The sequence below is a fragment of the Sphaeramia orbicularis genome, chromosome 1, assembly GCF_902148855.1.
Source record: "Sphaeramia orbicularis chromosome 1, fSphaOr1.1, whole genome shotgun sequence".
In the NCBI taxonomy this organism is placed as follows: Eukaryota; Metazoa; Chordata; class Actinopteri; order Kurtiformes; family Apogonidae; genus Sphaeramia; species Sphaeramia orbicularis.
This window is the reverse complement of record NC_043957.1, coordinates 35,924,201-35,943,043: the sequence shown is the minus strand read 5'-3', so window position 1 is coordinate 35,943,043 and position 18,843 is coordinate 35,924,201. Positions and strand designations below refer to the sequence as shown.

At 38.6% G+C, this 18,843-nt stretch overlaps 1 protein-coding gene across 1 annotated transcript; it reads right to left on the bottom strand.

Annotated features, from left to right (window-relative positions):
- Positions 1-160: 160 nt before the first annotated feature.
- Positions 161-10,089, bottom strand: LOC115420887 (probable ATP-dependent RNA helicase DDX5). The gene is made up of 13 exons (XM_030136484.1): positions 9,908-10,089; positions 6,860-7,040; positions 6,638-6,734; positions 6,370-6,503; positions 5,641-5,706; positions 4,964-5,105; positions 4,626-4,786; positions 4,315-4,487; positions 4,017-4,127; positions 3,773-3,834; positions 3,593-3,652; positions 1,923-2,144; positions 161-982 (listed from the first exon to the last, which is right to left on the bottom strand). The coding sequence occupies exons 1-13, from the start codon at positions 9,946-9,948 to the stop codon at positions 525-527; spliced, it is 1,908 nt and encodes a 635-aa protein (XP_029992344.1). The 5' UTR covers positions 9,949-10,089; the 3' UTR covers positions 161-524.
- Positions 10,090-18,843: the final 8,754 nt, after the last annotated feature.

The following is an 18,843-nucleotide window of genomic DNA, read 5'->3' as shown; positions in this document are numbered from 1 at the left end:
ACTTCTGTAAGCAGCTTAATAATGGTGCAAAAACTGAATGCAGTTTCCTCACAATTTTCCATCTTTTTATAGCAGTAGGCCATGATAAAAATGTGTTACATATACATTGACAGACCACCCCCTTTTTGTAAATGTGTCTATGGAAATAAAAAGACCAATGTTTTCATTTTTTAAACTTTTATTTAAAAAGGGCTACAAGCACCCTTTTTATATGATCTTCATAACATCACTTGAAACATACCACAAACTGAAAACACTGCATTACCTAGTAAAAATAAATTACCAAGGAATGTAACACAAAAACAGTCAAGGAAAAGTGCAGCACTTGTAGTTGCACTATAGGAGACCTGCCTATGACCCCTTTTAATGCTCTGGGTTTTCTGAATATTTCCACCCTGCTGTAAGCAAAACAATAGTTAAACAGTACAAAGGATAATAACAATAATAATATTAATAATCATACTGTAAGATTTCAAGACTAAACAAAAATCATATTGGTTCCATATATTGTGCGTATATCATATCTACTGTGGGAAGGGTGGTGGCATTGGGTAGGGCACCATTGGTGGTGGAGGTGGTGGCTGCTGGGCCTGTGGCGGTGGCTGAGAGGTGAAACCGAATGGTGGGTGGTTCATGCCATTCTGAGTAGCCCTCTGCATGGCCCCAAACTGTGGTGGGCCCTGGAAGTTTTGGTTACCGAAGGCACCCACCTGGTTTGCTGGAGCACCAAAATTACCCTGTCCGTTACTGTTCCCATAGTTGCTGTTGCCATAGCTACCACTAGAGTTACCACTGTTGCCTCCATAGTTGCCACCATTTTGGGCTTTATTGCCACCAAAGGCACTCTTTGGCCCATTGCTGAACCCTCTATCGCTGTCCCTGTCCCTGTAGCTACTACCGCCAAAATTGTTGCTTCTCCCGCCCCCAGAATACCTATCCCGCCGGTCATCCTTGTAGCCACCTCTTCCCCCCCGTCCACGACCTGTAAAGGAAGACGAGGAGAGACAAAAGACAAACACTTCAGTGTAACTAGACAATTATAAAACACTAACATGAAAACCACAACCTAAGTGATTAAGTAACATACTGAAAAGTTTCTTAAAGATGCTCTTTTTAGGGATGCACCGATACCTTTATCAGTATCATGTATCGAGTCTGATACTCAGCATGTGTACTTGTACTCATAAAAGTAATCCAATACAACCACACCGATACCACTTAGGGCAGTGTGGCGTTCGCAGTTAAGTGCAGCAGGTGCTGCTGAGGAGTAATGTCAGAGTGTGGAGATTTTTCAAAATAAATGACGGTGATAAAAGCAGCACTGACTGCAGGTAACATTAGACACATACGGATACGGACGGAGCGTTCTGTCCATCCTCTACGTACATTCCATCCATTTTCCAGGTGCTCATGGATGCATACCCAGACGGAGAATACCACCAGGAACCGTGGAGGCAGAGGATCTTTTCAGAGCGACTGTGTGAGTTTGTGAAAAACTACTGACATATTTATGACAACTACCCTCATCAATATCAAAATCAACATTAGTATCCACATTAGTGTTACCTCTGTCGTCTCCATGTTTATTATTACTGACTTTCTTCTTCTCAAAAACTTTACTTTTCTTCGAGGTATTTGCCCAGTATAGTTAATTAAGAGTGATGCAGCCTGGTGGATTGATTTGAGAAATGTTCATTCCAACGCATTAAATGTCAGTAGCAGCACTTTGTTACAGTCCGACTAATGACAATGACAGTAAAGCACATTTTCAAAAAGAACTAAGAATTGTAATGGTATTAAGTACTCATATCAGTACTCTGTATCGGCAAGTACTCAAATGTAAGTACTTGTACTTGGTCTGGAAAAAAGTGGTATTGGTGCATCCCTAGCTCTTCTTAATGTAAATTAATCTTAGCATGTACCTCCTCTGTCCTCTGCCATCTGGATCAGTTTGGGGTTAATGGCCTGGTTGGCCTCGCGGAGCACAGAGATCAGGTCACTGGCTTGTTTCATGTTGTTGGGGGTGAAGAAGGTGTAGGCTGTGCCCGTTTTTTGACTTCGGGCTGTGCGTCCAATGCGGTGGATATAATCCTCGGAGGAGTTAGGGTAGTCATAATTGATGACAAATTTCACATCCTCCACATCTGTGAAAGTGTTGCAGTGTGGCAAAACAAAACATGGAGGCCACACAGGATTTTGCACACCACAACAGCCAGATCAAAGGGAAAAGTTAGCAACTATGATGGCTAGGGGAAGGAAATGGTCAGTAGGCTGTGGAAGAAACGTGTTAAACAAAATAAGATTGCGTACACTTCTACTCCATGGGAATACTACTGTGGGAAGAGAGAAACGATGCACACTCCAATTGCTTACCATAATCAAAAAGATCAAAAAGGACATTCAGTCTCCCTTTTGTTACCGAGGGAGAAAAAAAAATGGACTTAAGTCTTACCATTACGGAGTATGCATTCACTAGTCCTTTCCCAATGCAGCGAAATCCCCCACAAATTGTCAAGTGACATCCAGGAGCTTCTACGCAGTTGGGCCACGATATGCACTGGGGCCTCCTCATGTGCCAATATATAGGACCATTCACTGGTATATTTTTGCAGGTCCGATTTTCCCAGTACACTCTCAAAAGAAGCTTGATATTAAAAGGCCACACTGCACATCTTGCCAAGACCAAATAGACCATGTACTAATTTGACAGGAGCCCTTCAAAAGATGAAAAAGGCCCAAGCACTGAGCCCTGAGATACCCCTGCGCGAGCACAGAGCAATTCCCCCTACCCCCTTCATCAGTCTCATCAAGGCAAGATCTTCCAAGAAGCCAGTGTTCACTTGAGAAAATGTCTCTCGTTGGCAGGTCTCGACATGACTATAAAACGCAGGCGAGGGAGGAACTTTGGTTTGAGCTGTCTCACTCTCTTTCTCCTCTGACTAGATGTTCCCACTATCCCCTAAACACATGTGCCAGGTCTCATAATTTATTCAGAGACAAATAAAGTATTTCAAACTGCTCTCTCCATTTCAAGAAATCCAGCACTTTGACGGGAAAGAAAAACTGAAAGCTTAGACAGGCTCACAAGCACTCATGCTGTGTGATACAAGCTCCGAAAAGTAACAATTGTTCCAAATCTCAAACAAGTGACTTGCAATACAGCGCTCTCTAACACAACAGCATGCAAGGCAAAAGTCACAGCATCAAGCATATCTGTTTTTTACGTTTGAGTTGGAAACAGCTGGATGGCATTTGTCAGGTGAAATCCATGGTCAGAGAACAGATGTGCGTGTATTTCAACAACATATCAGAGACAAAGGCTTAGCCACACAGCCTTTTGAAGATCACTGGCACACAAGAGCTGTCACCTCTCTAGGCCCACTGGGTGGCAAGCCAGTTGAGCACTTCCAATATGTCATCCTTCTCCCTCTCGAGGCCTGGGACTGTCATGCCTAGCGCCTGCCACAAAGACTCCACCTTAAGGTGAGAAAAACTCAGAAAATGCATAGAAAAGTTAAAGAAAGCAAAACCACTTTCTTTAAAATAAGTGTAACACTGATAAGAATGTGGTGCTACTCAATGGCATACTGACCTAAACCACGGGAGGCCACATCTGTAGCAATGAGGATTGGAGCTTTGCCATATCTGAACTCTGAAAAGAGAAGGAATTATCCAATTCAATTACAAAGCAGCTTATTGTGACAAACAAAAAACCAAGGAGGAACTTCTTCTAAATAAATATAACTTGAAAAATGATTTTAAGAAATCTCACCATTAAGGACCCAGTCCCTCTCCTGTTGGCTCTTGTCTCCATGAATTCCCATTGCAGGCCATCTGCCATAGACAGAATGTGGATTAATCATTACTAGTCCAGCTTTACCAAACTTGATAAACTTATGTCAATAGGGAGAGGTAGCAGCAAAGTATTACTCACAGCTTGGCATCACTTACACATTCACATACAGGACCATAGTACCATAATTTCATTTGCAGTAAATGGTTGTAAGGATTCTTACCCATCTCTTCTCATCCTCCTGGTGAGCTCATCACACCGCCTTTTGGTCTCCACAAAAATAATGGTCTTGTTCTCCTTTTCACTCATGATTTCCTCCAGTAAACGAATCAGTCTTAGTGAATAAAAAAAAAAAAAGTTGAGAAATAACAGCTAACAAAAACTTTTCACAAAATCAGACATTATGCTTCCATTGGCTGATAAAAGTATTTCACCGATTTTAAGTACCAATATTATACTGAACAGAAATAATGATGGAAAATAAATTTACATTATTTAACAATTTTTTGTGTAAAACTCACTTGTCCTCCTTCTCCATGTCACTGCAGACATCAACAATCTGCAGGATGTTGTGATTGGCACTGAGCTGCAGTGCTCCAATGTTGATCTGGACGTAGTCTTTCAGGAAGTCCTCAGCTAGCTGGCGGACTTCTTTAGGCCATGTGGCACTCCACATGAGGGTCTGACGGTCTGGCTGCAGACAACAGACAACTATCAGTGCATACTGTATAAATTACACAGAATTGATTGCATTTATGCAGTTTGCCAGTACTAAAAGTTTATGTGGATAAACATGTGTTCTTAGAGTAGCTACAAAATAATAGTCTCTTACCCGGATTTGTTCCACTATCTTGCGGATCTGTGGTTCAAATCCCATGTCCAGCATGCGGTCAGCCTCATCAAGCACCAGATAAGTGCAACGGCGCAGATTAGTTTTACCACACTCCAGGAAGTCAATGAGACGACCTGGGGTAGCGATGCAAATCTCAACCCCTTACACAAAATCAGAAGAGAAAAAAAATAAGACAGTCATACTTACTGATGACACCTTTAGCATCTGAGCTAAATAAACTTTTCACTATATATAATCCATACAAATGAACAAGATACAAACGGTTTTGAATAAACGTAAATGTTATGTCCACATAATAAGAAACAAAGTAAGCATACCCCTCTCCAGGTCTCTAATTTGGGGTCCTTTGGGTGCACCACCGTAGATGCAGGTGCTCTTGAGACGGGAGGCTCTGCCGTATTCAGCAGCCACCTGTTGCACCTGCTGAGCCAGCTCACGTGTTGGCGCCAGGACCAAACACTAAGGGAGATTTAGACAAACACAATAAAAAAAAACCTAATTCAAAGGTGGACATTCCATCAAATCAGCTATACGTCAGTCAATATTAATAAGAAATCTCCTGGCATTTAATAACAATAATTAGACTTGCGTGATGAGTATTTATTATTCAAGGATAGGAGGAATGAAAGGGCTTTTTAATAATGAAGATTTTTTTTTTGTTTTACTGACACAAGGGAGAGACTAAAAAAAATCTAAGTAAATAAATCACTATCAGTCATTTTGCACTACATTGGTATTGACCCAGAGTTTCACAACTGGTGCAGCCACAATTACATTGTGATCATTTTATTTATTTTCTCATAACTTCCAGTGAGACTAGTTTGCACACATTAAGAGAGCTGTAGCACAGGGAGAAAAAGAAAACAACTAATGACATGAGTAGGTCATAATTACTGGTCCAATTTTTGTAATGATTTATGCACCAATGAAGTGTTCATGTTTCTGCACAATTCATTGTGTGATACTTTGTGAAAAGCGAGCGTAGTGAACTTACAATAGGTCCATCTCCATGCTCCAAGAATGGCTGGTGTTGGATGTGCACAATTGCTGGGAGAAGGTACTAAAAAAACAAAATAAAAAATCCTGAGTTCAAATGTGAATTTTAACGCACGGTGCACAGAAGTGTGTTAGTGTTCTCCAATATCAGCAAGGTTGGTTACTTCCACAACATCAGCTGGATAAAGTGTTGTTAGCTGCAAGTGGTAGATATGGTTTATCTCAAATGACTTCAGTTCATTCTAATCTATCATCTAGGTCAGGGGTGTCAAACTCAGATCCTCAAGGGCCGGTATCCTGCATGTTTTAGATGTTTCCCTCTTCCAACACACCTGATTCAAATGATAAGCCTATCATCCAACTCTGCAGAAGCCTGATAACAACTGTCAGGTGTGCTGGAAGAGGGAAACATCTAAAACATGCAGGATACCAGCCCTCGAGGACCGGAGTTTGACACCTGTGATCTAGGTAGTCTATCACCAACAATATTAATGGTTTCTTTTCTCATTCAGGTGACTAATGCAAAATGTACAACACTGTTACATGAAACAAAGTCCATATCTGGTTAACTATCTTTTCAAGTGGGTGATTTCAAAGTTAAAAGAAGTTGTATTACAGCAGAAATGCTTCAGGCAGCAAGGAAGGCTATTCTGCTTCTTCTGGTTCTTGTTAGTGAGGGTTTAAAGAACACATGGAGCCAGAAGACAGTTTTTAAAACCTCACTTACTGCAAGGGTTTTCCCAGATCCAGTTTGAGCAATTCCAACCATGTCTTTGCCACTGAGGGCTACTGGCCATCCCTGAGACTGAATTGGAGTTGGTTCAGTCCAGTTTTGTTTGACAATAACATCCATGACGTAACCTAGAGGAACACATAAACTCAAGTCAGAATTTTTGACATTTGCAATGTATTTTCTGAAATGAACTGTGTATTCATAAGCTAGGCAGAGGAAGCCTTGTATTTGTTTAGATAGTGAGATATGAATTTGAACTCACTTGGAAATGCTGCTTCATGGAACTTTACAATTGGTTTGGGGCAATCTCTGCCTTTGACTGTAACTTCTTTGCTCCTCCGGTACTGCTCAACTTCTTGCTGCAAAAAATATATCGAACGTCAATAAAGACATAGAAGCTTACGTCTGTTTGGCTCTGCTATAAGTGCTGGATATCTGTGGTTTATCTTTTCTTTATTTAAGCTGTAATGCAAATTTTTCTTACAATTGGTCTGCGTGTGGCGTCTGGATGCTCCTGGTAGAAGTTCTTTTGAAACTTTGGAAGCTCATCAAGGTTCCAGTGCTTCTTTCGTAGCCTCTCACCGGGGTTGCCGAATTTTCCAGGAGGTGGTCCACCTCTATTTCCGCCTCCTCCACCTCCGAAACGAGGTGGGCCTCCACCATAACTAATGTAAAAATGAGGGGAGGGAGAGTTTAATGCAAAGCAGAACTGTACAGTTTAAGTCCATATTTATAAATGGAAAACTATTTGTGCCAATACAACATGCATACTGTGTCAATTACTCCTTCCTATGAAAACTTTGGGCCACAATCAGAATGCAAACCACTGCTGCATCATTGGCTTGAATGATATATCTTGTAAGACTGATATCACTTCTATTATGAATTGTTCAGAGCTTTCTATCAGTGATTTAAATAAGGACCAATAAGCACATTAATTTAAGTTGTTGTGCTGACAAGCAGTTACACTGATAACTTGAAATTTCTGGGTTTACTATCTGCGTCTTTGTTGCAGGACACTTTTACCTTTTAAGATCAATTACATGAAAACTAAAATAGTGCTGCAGGAAACAGAAAATAGCCACTGTACAACCATTTGAGTCATGCAGTGACAGGAGTGGCATTCTCCTTCCATCTCCTATCAGGACGTTACTGGTTTGAGCTATAAAAAAGAACAACCTCCAAGCTGCCACTAAATTCTGACAATGGTTTTCATGTCTCAGCATTTTCTTTTGGAAGAATTAAGCCACATGTTGCACCAAAACAACTTCTCTCTGATAGGCTACTATTTGACAAAGTCGGTCAGTCCATCCCGTCCTCAATGTGCCATAAGACATTTAAAGAACGATCCAAACACCCCCAGAGAACTTTTGCCCCACATGCGGAATAATAGATCATGGTGTCAGACTTATCTCAATGCTGGGACACCTCTAACAAAGTGTGAGTCTGAAAAGAGCAGCATCATGTAGAGCAGTGTTTCTCAACGGGGGTGGTACTGCCCCCCAGAGAGCGTTGGGACATCTTCGGGAGGCATTTATACATCACTCACCCCCCTCCTCCCAGTGCAAGGAGCCCATGTCCGACAAATAACAGATACTCACATACTCCCCCCAGTCTTATGGGTCCCCCCATCACAAATTTGTTTTCGGGGGGTGGCCAATGATGAGGTGAGGGGGCTTTACTTACTGAGCTATATAACCCACCACGTCCTCTGCAAACAGGTCCGTCATGTTACTTATAGAATAATGCACACCCCCATGGTTGCAATTGTTTTTATTTTTTTATTTTTTTTTGGGGGGGGGGGGGGGGGGGGGGGGGGGGTCTCCTAATGCCATTAGTGGGTGTTTGTTCAAAAAAGGTTGAGAAACAGTGATGTAGAGGAAAAACAAACTGAAAGCACATCAGCAAGAAAGTACTTCTTGGAAATCAGAATATAGGAGAGTTCAAAAGGGGTAAAAGAAAAGGAAAATAACTTTGTTAAGCTGTTTTGGGCACAGCTTGGTTTATTGTATCTTTTTTTGATGCACCTCTACCTCATTTCAGACTGTGAAGATTGTTGTTTTGTTCAGCCACTATGTGGCTATGATGTAGAAATTGGGTATACTCAAATTTCATAAAATGATCCCCTGTTTTATAATAAAGTGACATTAGTATGATAAACATTAACTAAGCTAATACATTAATATGATGAACTAAAATGTACTTCTGTTTGGGGATGCAATATCATAACAGCATCCTGTGCAATTAGGGTCCAGATTTAGGAGGATTTTGGGGATCTAATTACAGAAATGGCAAAAACAAATAACACCTCTATTGTGTAATATTTTGGATTTAGTGACCCTGAGCAGAGTGGCACTGTGTCCAGACATTTTGCATTTTTCAATGTTAGTTTATATTGCACATGTGTCATGATATTTATAAGTGAGTAATCAGTGCATTCCAAAAATTGCACAGCATCACAAATTGCAACGTTACTGACAATCATTACATGTCTTTTTCATTGATTCATGCGGCCCTTCCTCTGTTTATTACTATGAAATGTTTCAGTAAGTATTTAGGCTGAAAAGCATTATATTACAAATATTTAAGTGACATCTATCAGTGCATGTAATAGCAACTATAAAATCTGTATTATAATACAAGGGTGTCCCTTGGAAATGTCCCCTGTATAAGAGAAGTTTGAGTCTTGCCTATAAAGCACATTTTACAAATACAACTGTGTTAGTACTAATGTAATGTTATACACTGTGTCTATGGAAAGGTTATGTCAGGTTTAAGCAGACAAAAATAATGTCCATCACATTTTGGTGGGGGGTTCGACAGATGTGATGTTTAACTGGAAAGAAGAGCCATTGGTTTTATCTTCTTTATTTGACAATAAAAAAGCGAAGACGTTTTAAAAAATGAACTGGTGAATTGACATTACTGATGAAGACCGAGTCTTTCAGGCGTACTGTTTTAATTCTTAGGTAATGCCTAAATCTAAAGGGAACTGACTGACATTGTTATTAATATGCTACCCACTGTCATCGAAGCCGAGCCCACAGCATCATTATGTGACAAACTGAGGTGTCTGATACAGTACTGCTGCAGTCATCCTCTCTGATTATCTATCACTGACAGATCAACCGAGGGATATTTTACCTACATTACGTGAAACTACGTGACACCCTTAATTGGAGATGTGTCGTTAAATATAAACTGGGCCTCTGCGACACAAATGTTGAGCTACCGCTGCGTCACATGGCCAGATAACAAACCACACAGCCACCGACACAGAGCTGATACGTTAGCTGCCATTTTACGTCTAATCGGCTGGGAGGCTCATACCATTAAGAGCACAAAATGCAACTACGTTTCATACCATTAGAACCGTCACTGTTGTTTTATTTCATTACTATTTAGCGGAGTGAGCCTGCATTTTTTTCTAGCTGAGCCCGTATTTCCGTGACAGCGGTGCTGCTAACAGCCGTATGCTAAGGCGTTCATTTCGGCTAACGTCAAAGAAACCGACAATTGACACTAGACTCACCCTCTATCTCTGCCACGATCTCTGTCTGAAAATCCAGGCATTGTGTAGCGTCTGTGGTCTTAATCGAACAGCCTTGAGCCGGCCAATAAATCAGACGGTTAGTTTAACCGGTGAAGTCGACAGAGAAAATAAAAAGAAAATGCCGGCAGACAAAAGTCTGTCTGGGAAGACGGATGTGAGGTCAGACGGGGCGGATAACACTATATCAATGCGCGTCATGTCGCATCACCCCTGTGTGGTACTATTTTATGTCTGGACTGGAGGTTGAAGGTTAACGTCAGCACACCAGGTTTTCCTGCATTGGTAGATAAATATACATAGTATAAACTTTATAGGCATATAAAATTAACTGTGATTTACACATTTAATGAGGGTTTAGATAGATAAACTTTATTACAGACTCGTCCACATTAAAAAGCAAACAGATAAATACAAACACATTAAATAAACCTGTATACCAGGGGTGTCAAACTCATTTTAGTTCAGGGGCCACATTTAGCCAAATTTGATCTGAAGTGGGCCAGACCAATAAAATAATAACATAATAATATATAGACAATGTCAACTCCAAAATTTTCTCCATGTTTTAGAATGAAAAAAGTAAAATGACATTATAAAAATGTTTACATCTACAAACTATCCTTTAAAACAATGTGAATAACAGAAACAAACTGAAATTTCTTAAGAAAAATAACTGCAATTTTAACAGTTTTATACTTCAGTTGATCATTTACACATGTACATTATAACTTACAGATCAAAGCGGCTCTACAAATACATCAAACATTTAATAACAGACAGAATATTGGTAAAATTGCACTTCTTAAGACATTTCAGGTTCATACTTGTTCAGGTTATTCTTTTTTTTTAATGAGAAATGATAGTTTGTTTTAGTATAAATACAGTAAAATGACATAAAAATGTTTACATTTACAAAGAGAAAATTTTCGAGTTGTCATTATTTATCGGTTATTGTAATCGTATTTTACTGATCTGACCCACTTTAGATCGGATTGGTCTGAATGTGGAACCTGAACTAAAATGATTAATATTTTCTGTGTAATTTTTGCATTTCACAAATTTGTCCCACGGGTTGGAATAGATCCTTTGGCGGGCCAGATTTGGCCTCCGGGCCATATGTTTGACACCCCTGCTCTATACTTTCTAGAAGCAGTCATACCAGTGTTTCCAGAACAGATATGTGTAACGTACAGCACTATATGAAAGATTAGTCAGCAATACAACTACAGTATTTTCAGAATGATTCAGGCGACACATAAATTTGAACATCAGATTTCTCAACACAGCACACAAGGAATTACATGCTTAGACATAAACAGTTCACTGGCACTAGTCCATCTGGACTTTACATTACAGTGCGTTGCTTTTGCGTAACATGTATTCTATCTATATTATTTATTGCTTTTATCTCTTCACACTTACTTTCCTTTTTTTTTTTTGCTTTTGCTTTGTCTTTTCTAGAGTGTTTTTGTATGCAACTGAGCTATTGTGACCAAGTAATTTCCCTTGTGGATCGAAGTTTGTTTAGTCTAAGTCTGCCATTGTTCAATAGCTTTTGTTACTCTGGAGACTAAGTTTCCAGTGAGGTGAAAAATATCACGTAGGTCATCCATGTTCATTATACAGTACATATATATTCTTTTTGGTATCCAGTCCTTTCTCTTGTTTGTCAGGAGCGGGATATTTCAAATAGATTAAGTCTTCAGAAAGATTTGTTGCACAAATGATGTCAATAAGAAATAAGGACCTAGCGACATCGTTCATTCATTCATTCATTCTCTTTCAGAACCACTTCAACCTCTGAGTGGGTTGTGGGGGTACCAGAGCCCATTCCGGCCACCAACAGATGAAGGTGGGGTACACCCTTAATGTGTCACCAGTTCATCACATGGCTAACATATAAAGACAAACAGCCATTCACTCTCATGATCACACCTATATGGGATTTAGATTGACCAGTTAACTTTTTAAGGTTCATATGTTTGGATGGTTTGGACAAAAACTCACATAGACATGGGAGAACATGCAGCTCCCTGTGACTTGGAGCTGAAAGGAGCTTCTTCACATTGGCCATTAATTCTGTCTCTGCTGGACAGTGTTTTCAGTAATTTTTCTGAGGCACTGAGCTTTCATTTAATTTGAAACAATACATGCATTTTGTTTCGGAACTTTTAATCTTCTATGTAATCAGCTGTGACTGAAAGGTCACATTAAGACAATACAAAGGGAGTCACTAAGGTAAAATAATGAAGTAACAGACATACAAAATGTAGACATGTTTTTGCTATATTTGTTTTTCACAGGCCCTATATACATCTTCATGACATTTTGTGTAACTCCACCAGTCTCCTCCTCAGCATGTGTGTCATGTTGTACCTATAGAAAGTAACAAGATTGAAAAGATTGAAATCATAGGAAGTATCCTCAAAAGATGGATTAAAACACATAAAAAAAGTAGCATTTTTGCAGCAAACAAATTAAATATAAGGCAGGGCTATAGTCAAAAATATCATCTGCATCTGTGAAATTAACTGTTTATCAGGAACCACAACAACTAAAAACAAAATAAAATTATAGCATCAACATAAAAGTAATTTTTGTCCGGAGTTACATTCTAAATTCACTGTCTTTATTCATGAAACCAACAGACATCAGACATTTCATTCAGCACATCTTTGATGGTTTTATAGTTTATGATTATATAGTGAATGTAATTTCAGGTAATAAATATAATGTTTAAAATACTTACACCAACACATACCTTTCTGTAGACAGTGACATCCTTATCAGCTTTTTGTTTTTATAATCAGGGATTTTTATTACAATCCAGTTTCTTACATTTCATTTTCATACGTCCTGTGATTTAAATGAAAAAACATGTGAGTCTGATTGACACAAATCCACACATTCATGTCAAAATAAGGAGCTTCATATGAAAACACCTTAAACTAATATAAAATCCTTTAAACTAGATGCAATCTTAAACATTGTGTCTGTGTCTATGTACATGAATACAATGATTTGCATGATTTATAAGATGATTCAGTTGATTTTCAGGATGAGTAGAAAAAAACCGACAAACTAAAAACTAAGCAATATTAATTTTATATTAAATTTCTCACAATCAAGAGATATCAGGAACCTGGGAATCACAGTGACACAACTGGAATGATTTGATTTCCTTTCAAATTTAGGGCATGAATTGAAATTTTTAGCTTCGAGCTTTTCTGACGTTTTTTTTTTTTTATGCTTTCACATGTATTTGTTTTTCTTAATGCCTTATACATAAAAAAGAACAAACTGTTGGTCATGTACAGGTAAAGTTCAATTTATTTAAACCACAGAGAGAAGTACAGTTGAGGTGAAAATGAACCCTTCAGATACACGTGAAAGTATTATGGGACATTAGTAAAGGGCGCATACAGGAGAACAATGAGTACGCTGCCCTGTACTTCCTATTTCATGACCAGTGATATATGATGCTACAGCTTCAGCACCTGGATCATTTATTGTCAAAAGTTCTTTTAAAGAGAAGAAACTGTATGCTTATTTATCAAGTGTGACATTTTTTAGATGGTGGATTTTCAGGAAAAAAATATAGACAAAAATGTAATCAATGAATTAGTTTAGACCACAACAAAAATGAATAATATTACTCACCGCACAACAAGTCACAAAGGAGTTCATTGTTGCTGGGTGTCAGCTGGTTATTTATTAGAATAGCATTATGTTCCAATAACTCTCTCCAACTTTCTGATACCTTTCTCTCTTTTTCACAGTGGTTTATGCGGTTGTTCACTATTGGAGCGAAGTGAACACAAAATAACTTAATATTTGATGTGATTATTTCTATGTGGTTAATTAGCACAAAAGAGAAAGAGATACTTACTTTGAACCCAAAGACAAATGATCCCAGCCAGAAGTAAAACACACAACACACCCAGAAACATGAGTCCTGGTCTGATATGACACCTCTTTGGTGAATTTACACTGACCAGGGACCCTTAACATAACACATTACTTGATTAGAATCACATTTTTAGGGTATGCTGTACTAGATTTTAATTCAGCTCTACATTATTGCATTAGTAATAAAATACCAAACCTCACAGAATACACTGGATATAAATATGGACATGTACGTAGAAATATGACACAAGTATAATTAAAATCTGTGTTGGATGTTTTCAGACTTGAACATACCTGGGTGTTGAGTCTCGGCAGGTCTTGGTGTTTTTGGGGTCATGCCCTCCACCCAGGGGTTGTCATAAATCCTCAGGCTTTCAGCACTCACATAGATGTCCACTATATTTTCTTCTTTGTCATTCCTCTTAAGAATTTGTGGCTGAATGCTTTGTTGCTCCTCCATCACTGGTAGTATTTCTTTATGTGACTGTACATCAACTCTAGTTGCAGTTTTAAAATGTTTAGTCTAAATATTGATGTAATGTTGAAAGACACGAACTGTTGGCTTCACCCAAAAAAACAGGGAAGTGTAGAAAAGAGGAAGCCAAGCCACCTGGTCCAGCTGGAATTTCAGAACTTTAACTGCAGATAATCAAGTTATGGTTTTAGTGACCAGAGAGCAAATATAAGAGGAAAAGCAAAGACTGAACCATTATTATATCAGCAATTAGTTATGCCTATAACTAGATTCAGTGTAATTCATAAAAACACATACATATACTAATGTACATTCACACGCAATCTATCCACGTATTCTGCTTTTTATCAAGTGTCTACAAAGACAGTGTAAAACATAAAAAACAGTGCAGTAACTCAAAGGTTAAATAAGAAGTATGTAGACAGGAAGCAAATAGTGATAATACATCTAAAGTGAATAAGACATCAAAGCAAATGTGCAGTCTTACACAGTAGTTTTATCACTACATGATTAAAAAAAATAATAATAAAATAAAATAAAATAAAAAATAGAATATGGGTTATAAAAAAATACAACCATAAGAGTACAAAATGCAGATAGTTCATTAAAAAAAGGAGAGAAGTCAATTTGCTCATTCGGAGAGTATGAATCCAAAAATTCTTTCTACTCCTGTCCTCTCCTTTTTAATCCAGTGTCATTTTTTAATTCAAGTACATAAGACATACAGGTTTTTTTGCTCTTCACTCAACCTGATGCTAAAGCTTTTTAGGGCCATGACATGAATTAATCTTACTGATGGTTCTTTGGAGCTGGAAAAGAGTGAGATGGGAGTTTATGGCAGTGGTTCCCAACCTGTTTTGGCTTGTGACCCCATTTTAACATCATAAATTTCTGGCGACCCCAGACATTCAAAACAGAGATATTTTTTTTGCTAAAATTAATTTGTTTTTGATCATGTAACAGTTTGCTATACTATGTTGCAAATAAACATTAATTTTAACACATTTAGTTTATAATGTATATTATTACGGATGGAGGCAGAAAAGCCAGGTGTAGATTACTGCACAACGTCAGAATTTATTTTCCTTGGTCAGGATATGTACAGTCAGTCCAGCTGGATTTACAAGGCTGACAATTATACTGAACAAACAAGAACTCAAACTATGAATTATGAAAGAGCTGCAGCATCTGAAACCGACCACAATGAACATTTGAAAGATAAACAGTACCACAGTGCTTCAGTTTCAGCTTCAGAGTTTGTCATGTCTTTTATGGGTTGTGATTGTCTCTGTCAACTAACCATATATTTTTTATTGGTAAGTTTTTATTTGTAAGTTTTTATCAACTAGAAATTTCAGGTGATCCCATTTGAATTCCAGGCGACCCCACATGGGGTCCCCATCCTAAGGTTGAAAAACACTGGTTTATGGTCTCACGCTGCAGTAGGATTTCTCCTTGGTCATGTCACAATATTAACAACGACTACAACAAGTCAGACAGATGCATGTTTCTCATCCTTCAAGAAATGCTCTTCAGCTGTTCTTAAATATAACAGCCTCATGTTCTCAAAACTTGTCAAGTAGGATTTTATTTCAGTTTTGTCTCATATACCTTCCACAATAAACACAGACTTTTTCTTTGTCATAACACTGTAGTATAATTTACTGCTGCAAATATGGAAACGGCTTCATTGCTTCTTTCTGCTGCAGCTGCGTGGAATTGTGAAAAAACCTGAATGACGGTTTTGTTTAAGTTTCAGTTTGGTATGTAAACAAATGGATTGTTTGTGGTGGAGTACACTTCAAAGTTGTTCATCGTGAGGGCAGTGAATTCAGGTGCATAATCATGGAAAGACTAACAGATTCATGATACGCTATGACTCGGGTTTTACAGATTTTATGAAAAATTGGTGATGAACGTCATACGCAGCTTGAACAATAGTCATAGAAAAAGTTTCCTGTTTGAAGGATAAATTTACATAGGAAAGTAGAAAAGCACTCAGAGAGCATGGACCTCTGCTGAGGCAGATCAGCCCCCCCTCTGCTTTAGATTTAGTTCAGGGGCTACATACAGCCTGGGGTGTAAATAAGAGAATAAAACATACGAATAATGAAGACTTTTAAATATTCTCACAGTTTTAGTACAAATAAGTAAAATTACATTATGAACATGTTTGTAATTACAAACTATCTTTTCACCAAAACAAAAAAAAAGAATAACTTGAACAACCTGAAGATTTCTTAAGAACAATATTTTGCTTCATCTGTGTATTTACACTTGTGCATTACAACTCACAGGTTGCATTAGATTTACAAACTGCATTTATTACCTGCGGCAAGTGAAACAGCGGAGGTTATGTTTTCACTGGGGTTTGTCTGTCTGTTTGTTTGTCTGTTAGCAAGATAACTCAAAAAGTTATGATGCATTTTCATGAAATTTTCAGAAAATGGTGATACTGGCACAAGGAAGAAATTATTACATTTTGGTGGTGATCGGGCAGGGGGGGCGGGGGCTGATCTGCCCTTGGCAGAGGTCTGTGCTCTCTGAGTACTTTTCTTGTTTTATTCAAAAGTTGAGGTTGTTCTTTTCAAAGTCAAAGGATAGTTTGTAAATGTAAAGATTGTCATAATGTGATTTTATTTTTGCAATTTGTGACATTAAAACAAAGAGAATTTTTTTTTATGCTATTACTTCACTAGTCTGACTGGGGATCAATGTGTATGTGGCCCCTGAGCTTAACTGTTAATGTCTTTAGTGTAATTTTTGCACTGCACAACAGTGGACCCTTTAGTGAGCTGGTTTTGGCATGACACACCACTCTAAATAGTCTTTCTCATGCTTTGATTTTGTCAATTTTTGGACCAGGATTCGGTGGCGGATCCAGAAAAATGGAAGGGGGGGGGGTGGCGGTGGCAGGTATGCTGTGGCTTAGCTGTGTAAATCGGTCAATGCTGGCAAAAAGGTGGGATCACCATCTCACCTTTTCTCCTGGATCTCTGTGTAAAAGTGGCTTCCCGTTGATTCCTGGTTAAGACAGCAGAAAAATCCGCCATTGAGGATTTTGTACACCAACAGAAAGTTTGCATTGTAATAGAGGTTCCCTGTACTTTTCTTCTTGTTATCATCTTCTGTGATGTCAGGCCATCCCACCATCCAAAGACATGCACTAGTAGGTTAATTGGTTTATCCAAATTGCCCATAATTGTGAATGTGAGAGTGATTGGTTGTTTGTATATATATGTCGGCCGTGTGATGAACTGGCGACTCGTCCAGGGTGTACCTGCCTTCACCCACAGGTAGCTGGGATAGGCTCCAGCACCCCTCTAGTGAGGATAAAGAAGGTTCAGAAGATGAATGAACACAAGTGCACTGAAGAAAAGAGTTAAACCAATATTTTTTCCATCCTTCACTGGAGAGATTTGACAAATACTGTAGCTTCAGTTCATTTTGTCATCTGTTCAAGTGGGGCTTAATATCCGTCTATCTGTCCATCCATCTGTTCATCTGTCTGTCCATCCAGATGAACAACTGTTCACTCTCATATTCACACATTGATACTCTGTTACCTATAAAGGTGGAATAAAATATCTGTATATTTTTTTTCTACCTCTTCTCAGGAAATGATTGTGACAATGTGATTTATTCTTGATAGATTTGCACTTGGTCAGAGGTGATTATTGATGTGTATAAATAGGAAAAAGAGTGAAATGTGTCTGAAAACAAAATTAGATGGGCCACAACATATAAATATTAATGTAAGAATACGTTTACCCAACAACATCATCATTTTTTATCAAGTCCAGGTTTTGTCTTTATGAGGGCCCTGTTTTAAATTAACTTGATGTGGTGGAAAAACAAGAGACTGCAAGAGACTGTCTGAAAAATAAAGAGACTGTAAGAAACTGAAGAATTGTCTTTGTTGTTTTTATTTAGCTCTTACAGGTACAAGTGGACCATCCCCGGGTGCCTGACAGGGCGAGCCTACTGCTCCTAGCATGTAGTATGTGTGATGCATGACCTCGTGACTGGTTAAAGGCAGAAGACAAATTTCGGTGTGTGGTGCATGTTTACGTGTGTGACAAACTACTACTGACAAAATAAAGATTCTATTCTATTCTATTCTATTCTATTCTATTCTATTCTATTCTCTTGGTTGGACTTTCCCAAAACGCCTCACCAGAGACTGTCATGTCTGCTCCCAGACTGTGTCTGTCTTTTCTGTTTTGTCTGTCATTTCCTGTTTTATTTCGTTAAGTTTCCCTCTTGTGTCATGTCTGGTGTCTTTACTTCCCTTCCTTGATTGTTTCACCTGCTCCTGATTACCTGACTCCTCCCTGATTATCTCCACCTGTGTCCAATTGTCTTCCCTCCCTCTTGTGTATTTAAACCCTGTGTTTTCCCCTGTTCCTTTGCCAGTTTGTGTTCTACCTTTGTGTGCTCACTTACCAGCGTTTTTGGATACCTGTCAGTCTGTCTGCCCATTTTGACCTGTTTTGCCTTCCGACCACCGATTCTGCCTGTTCCTCGTCTG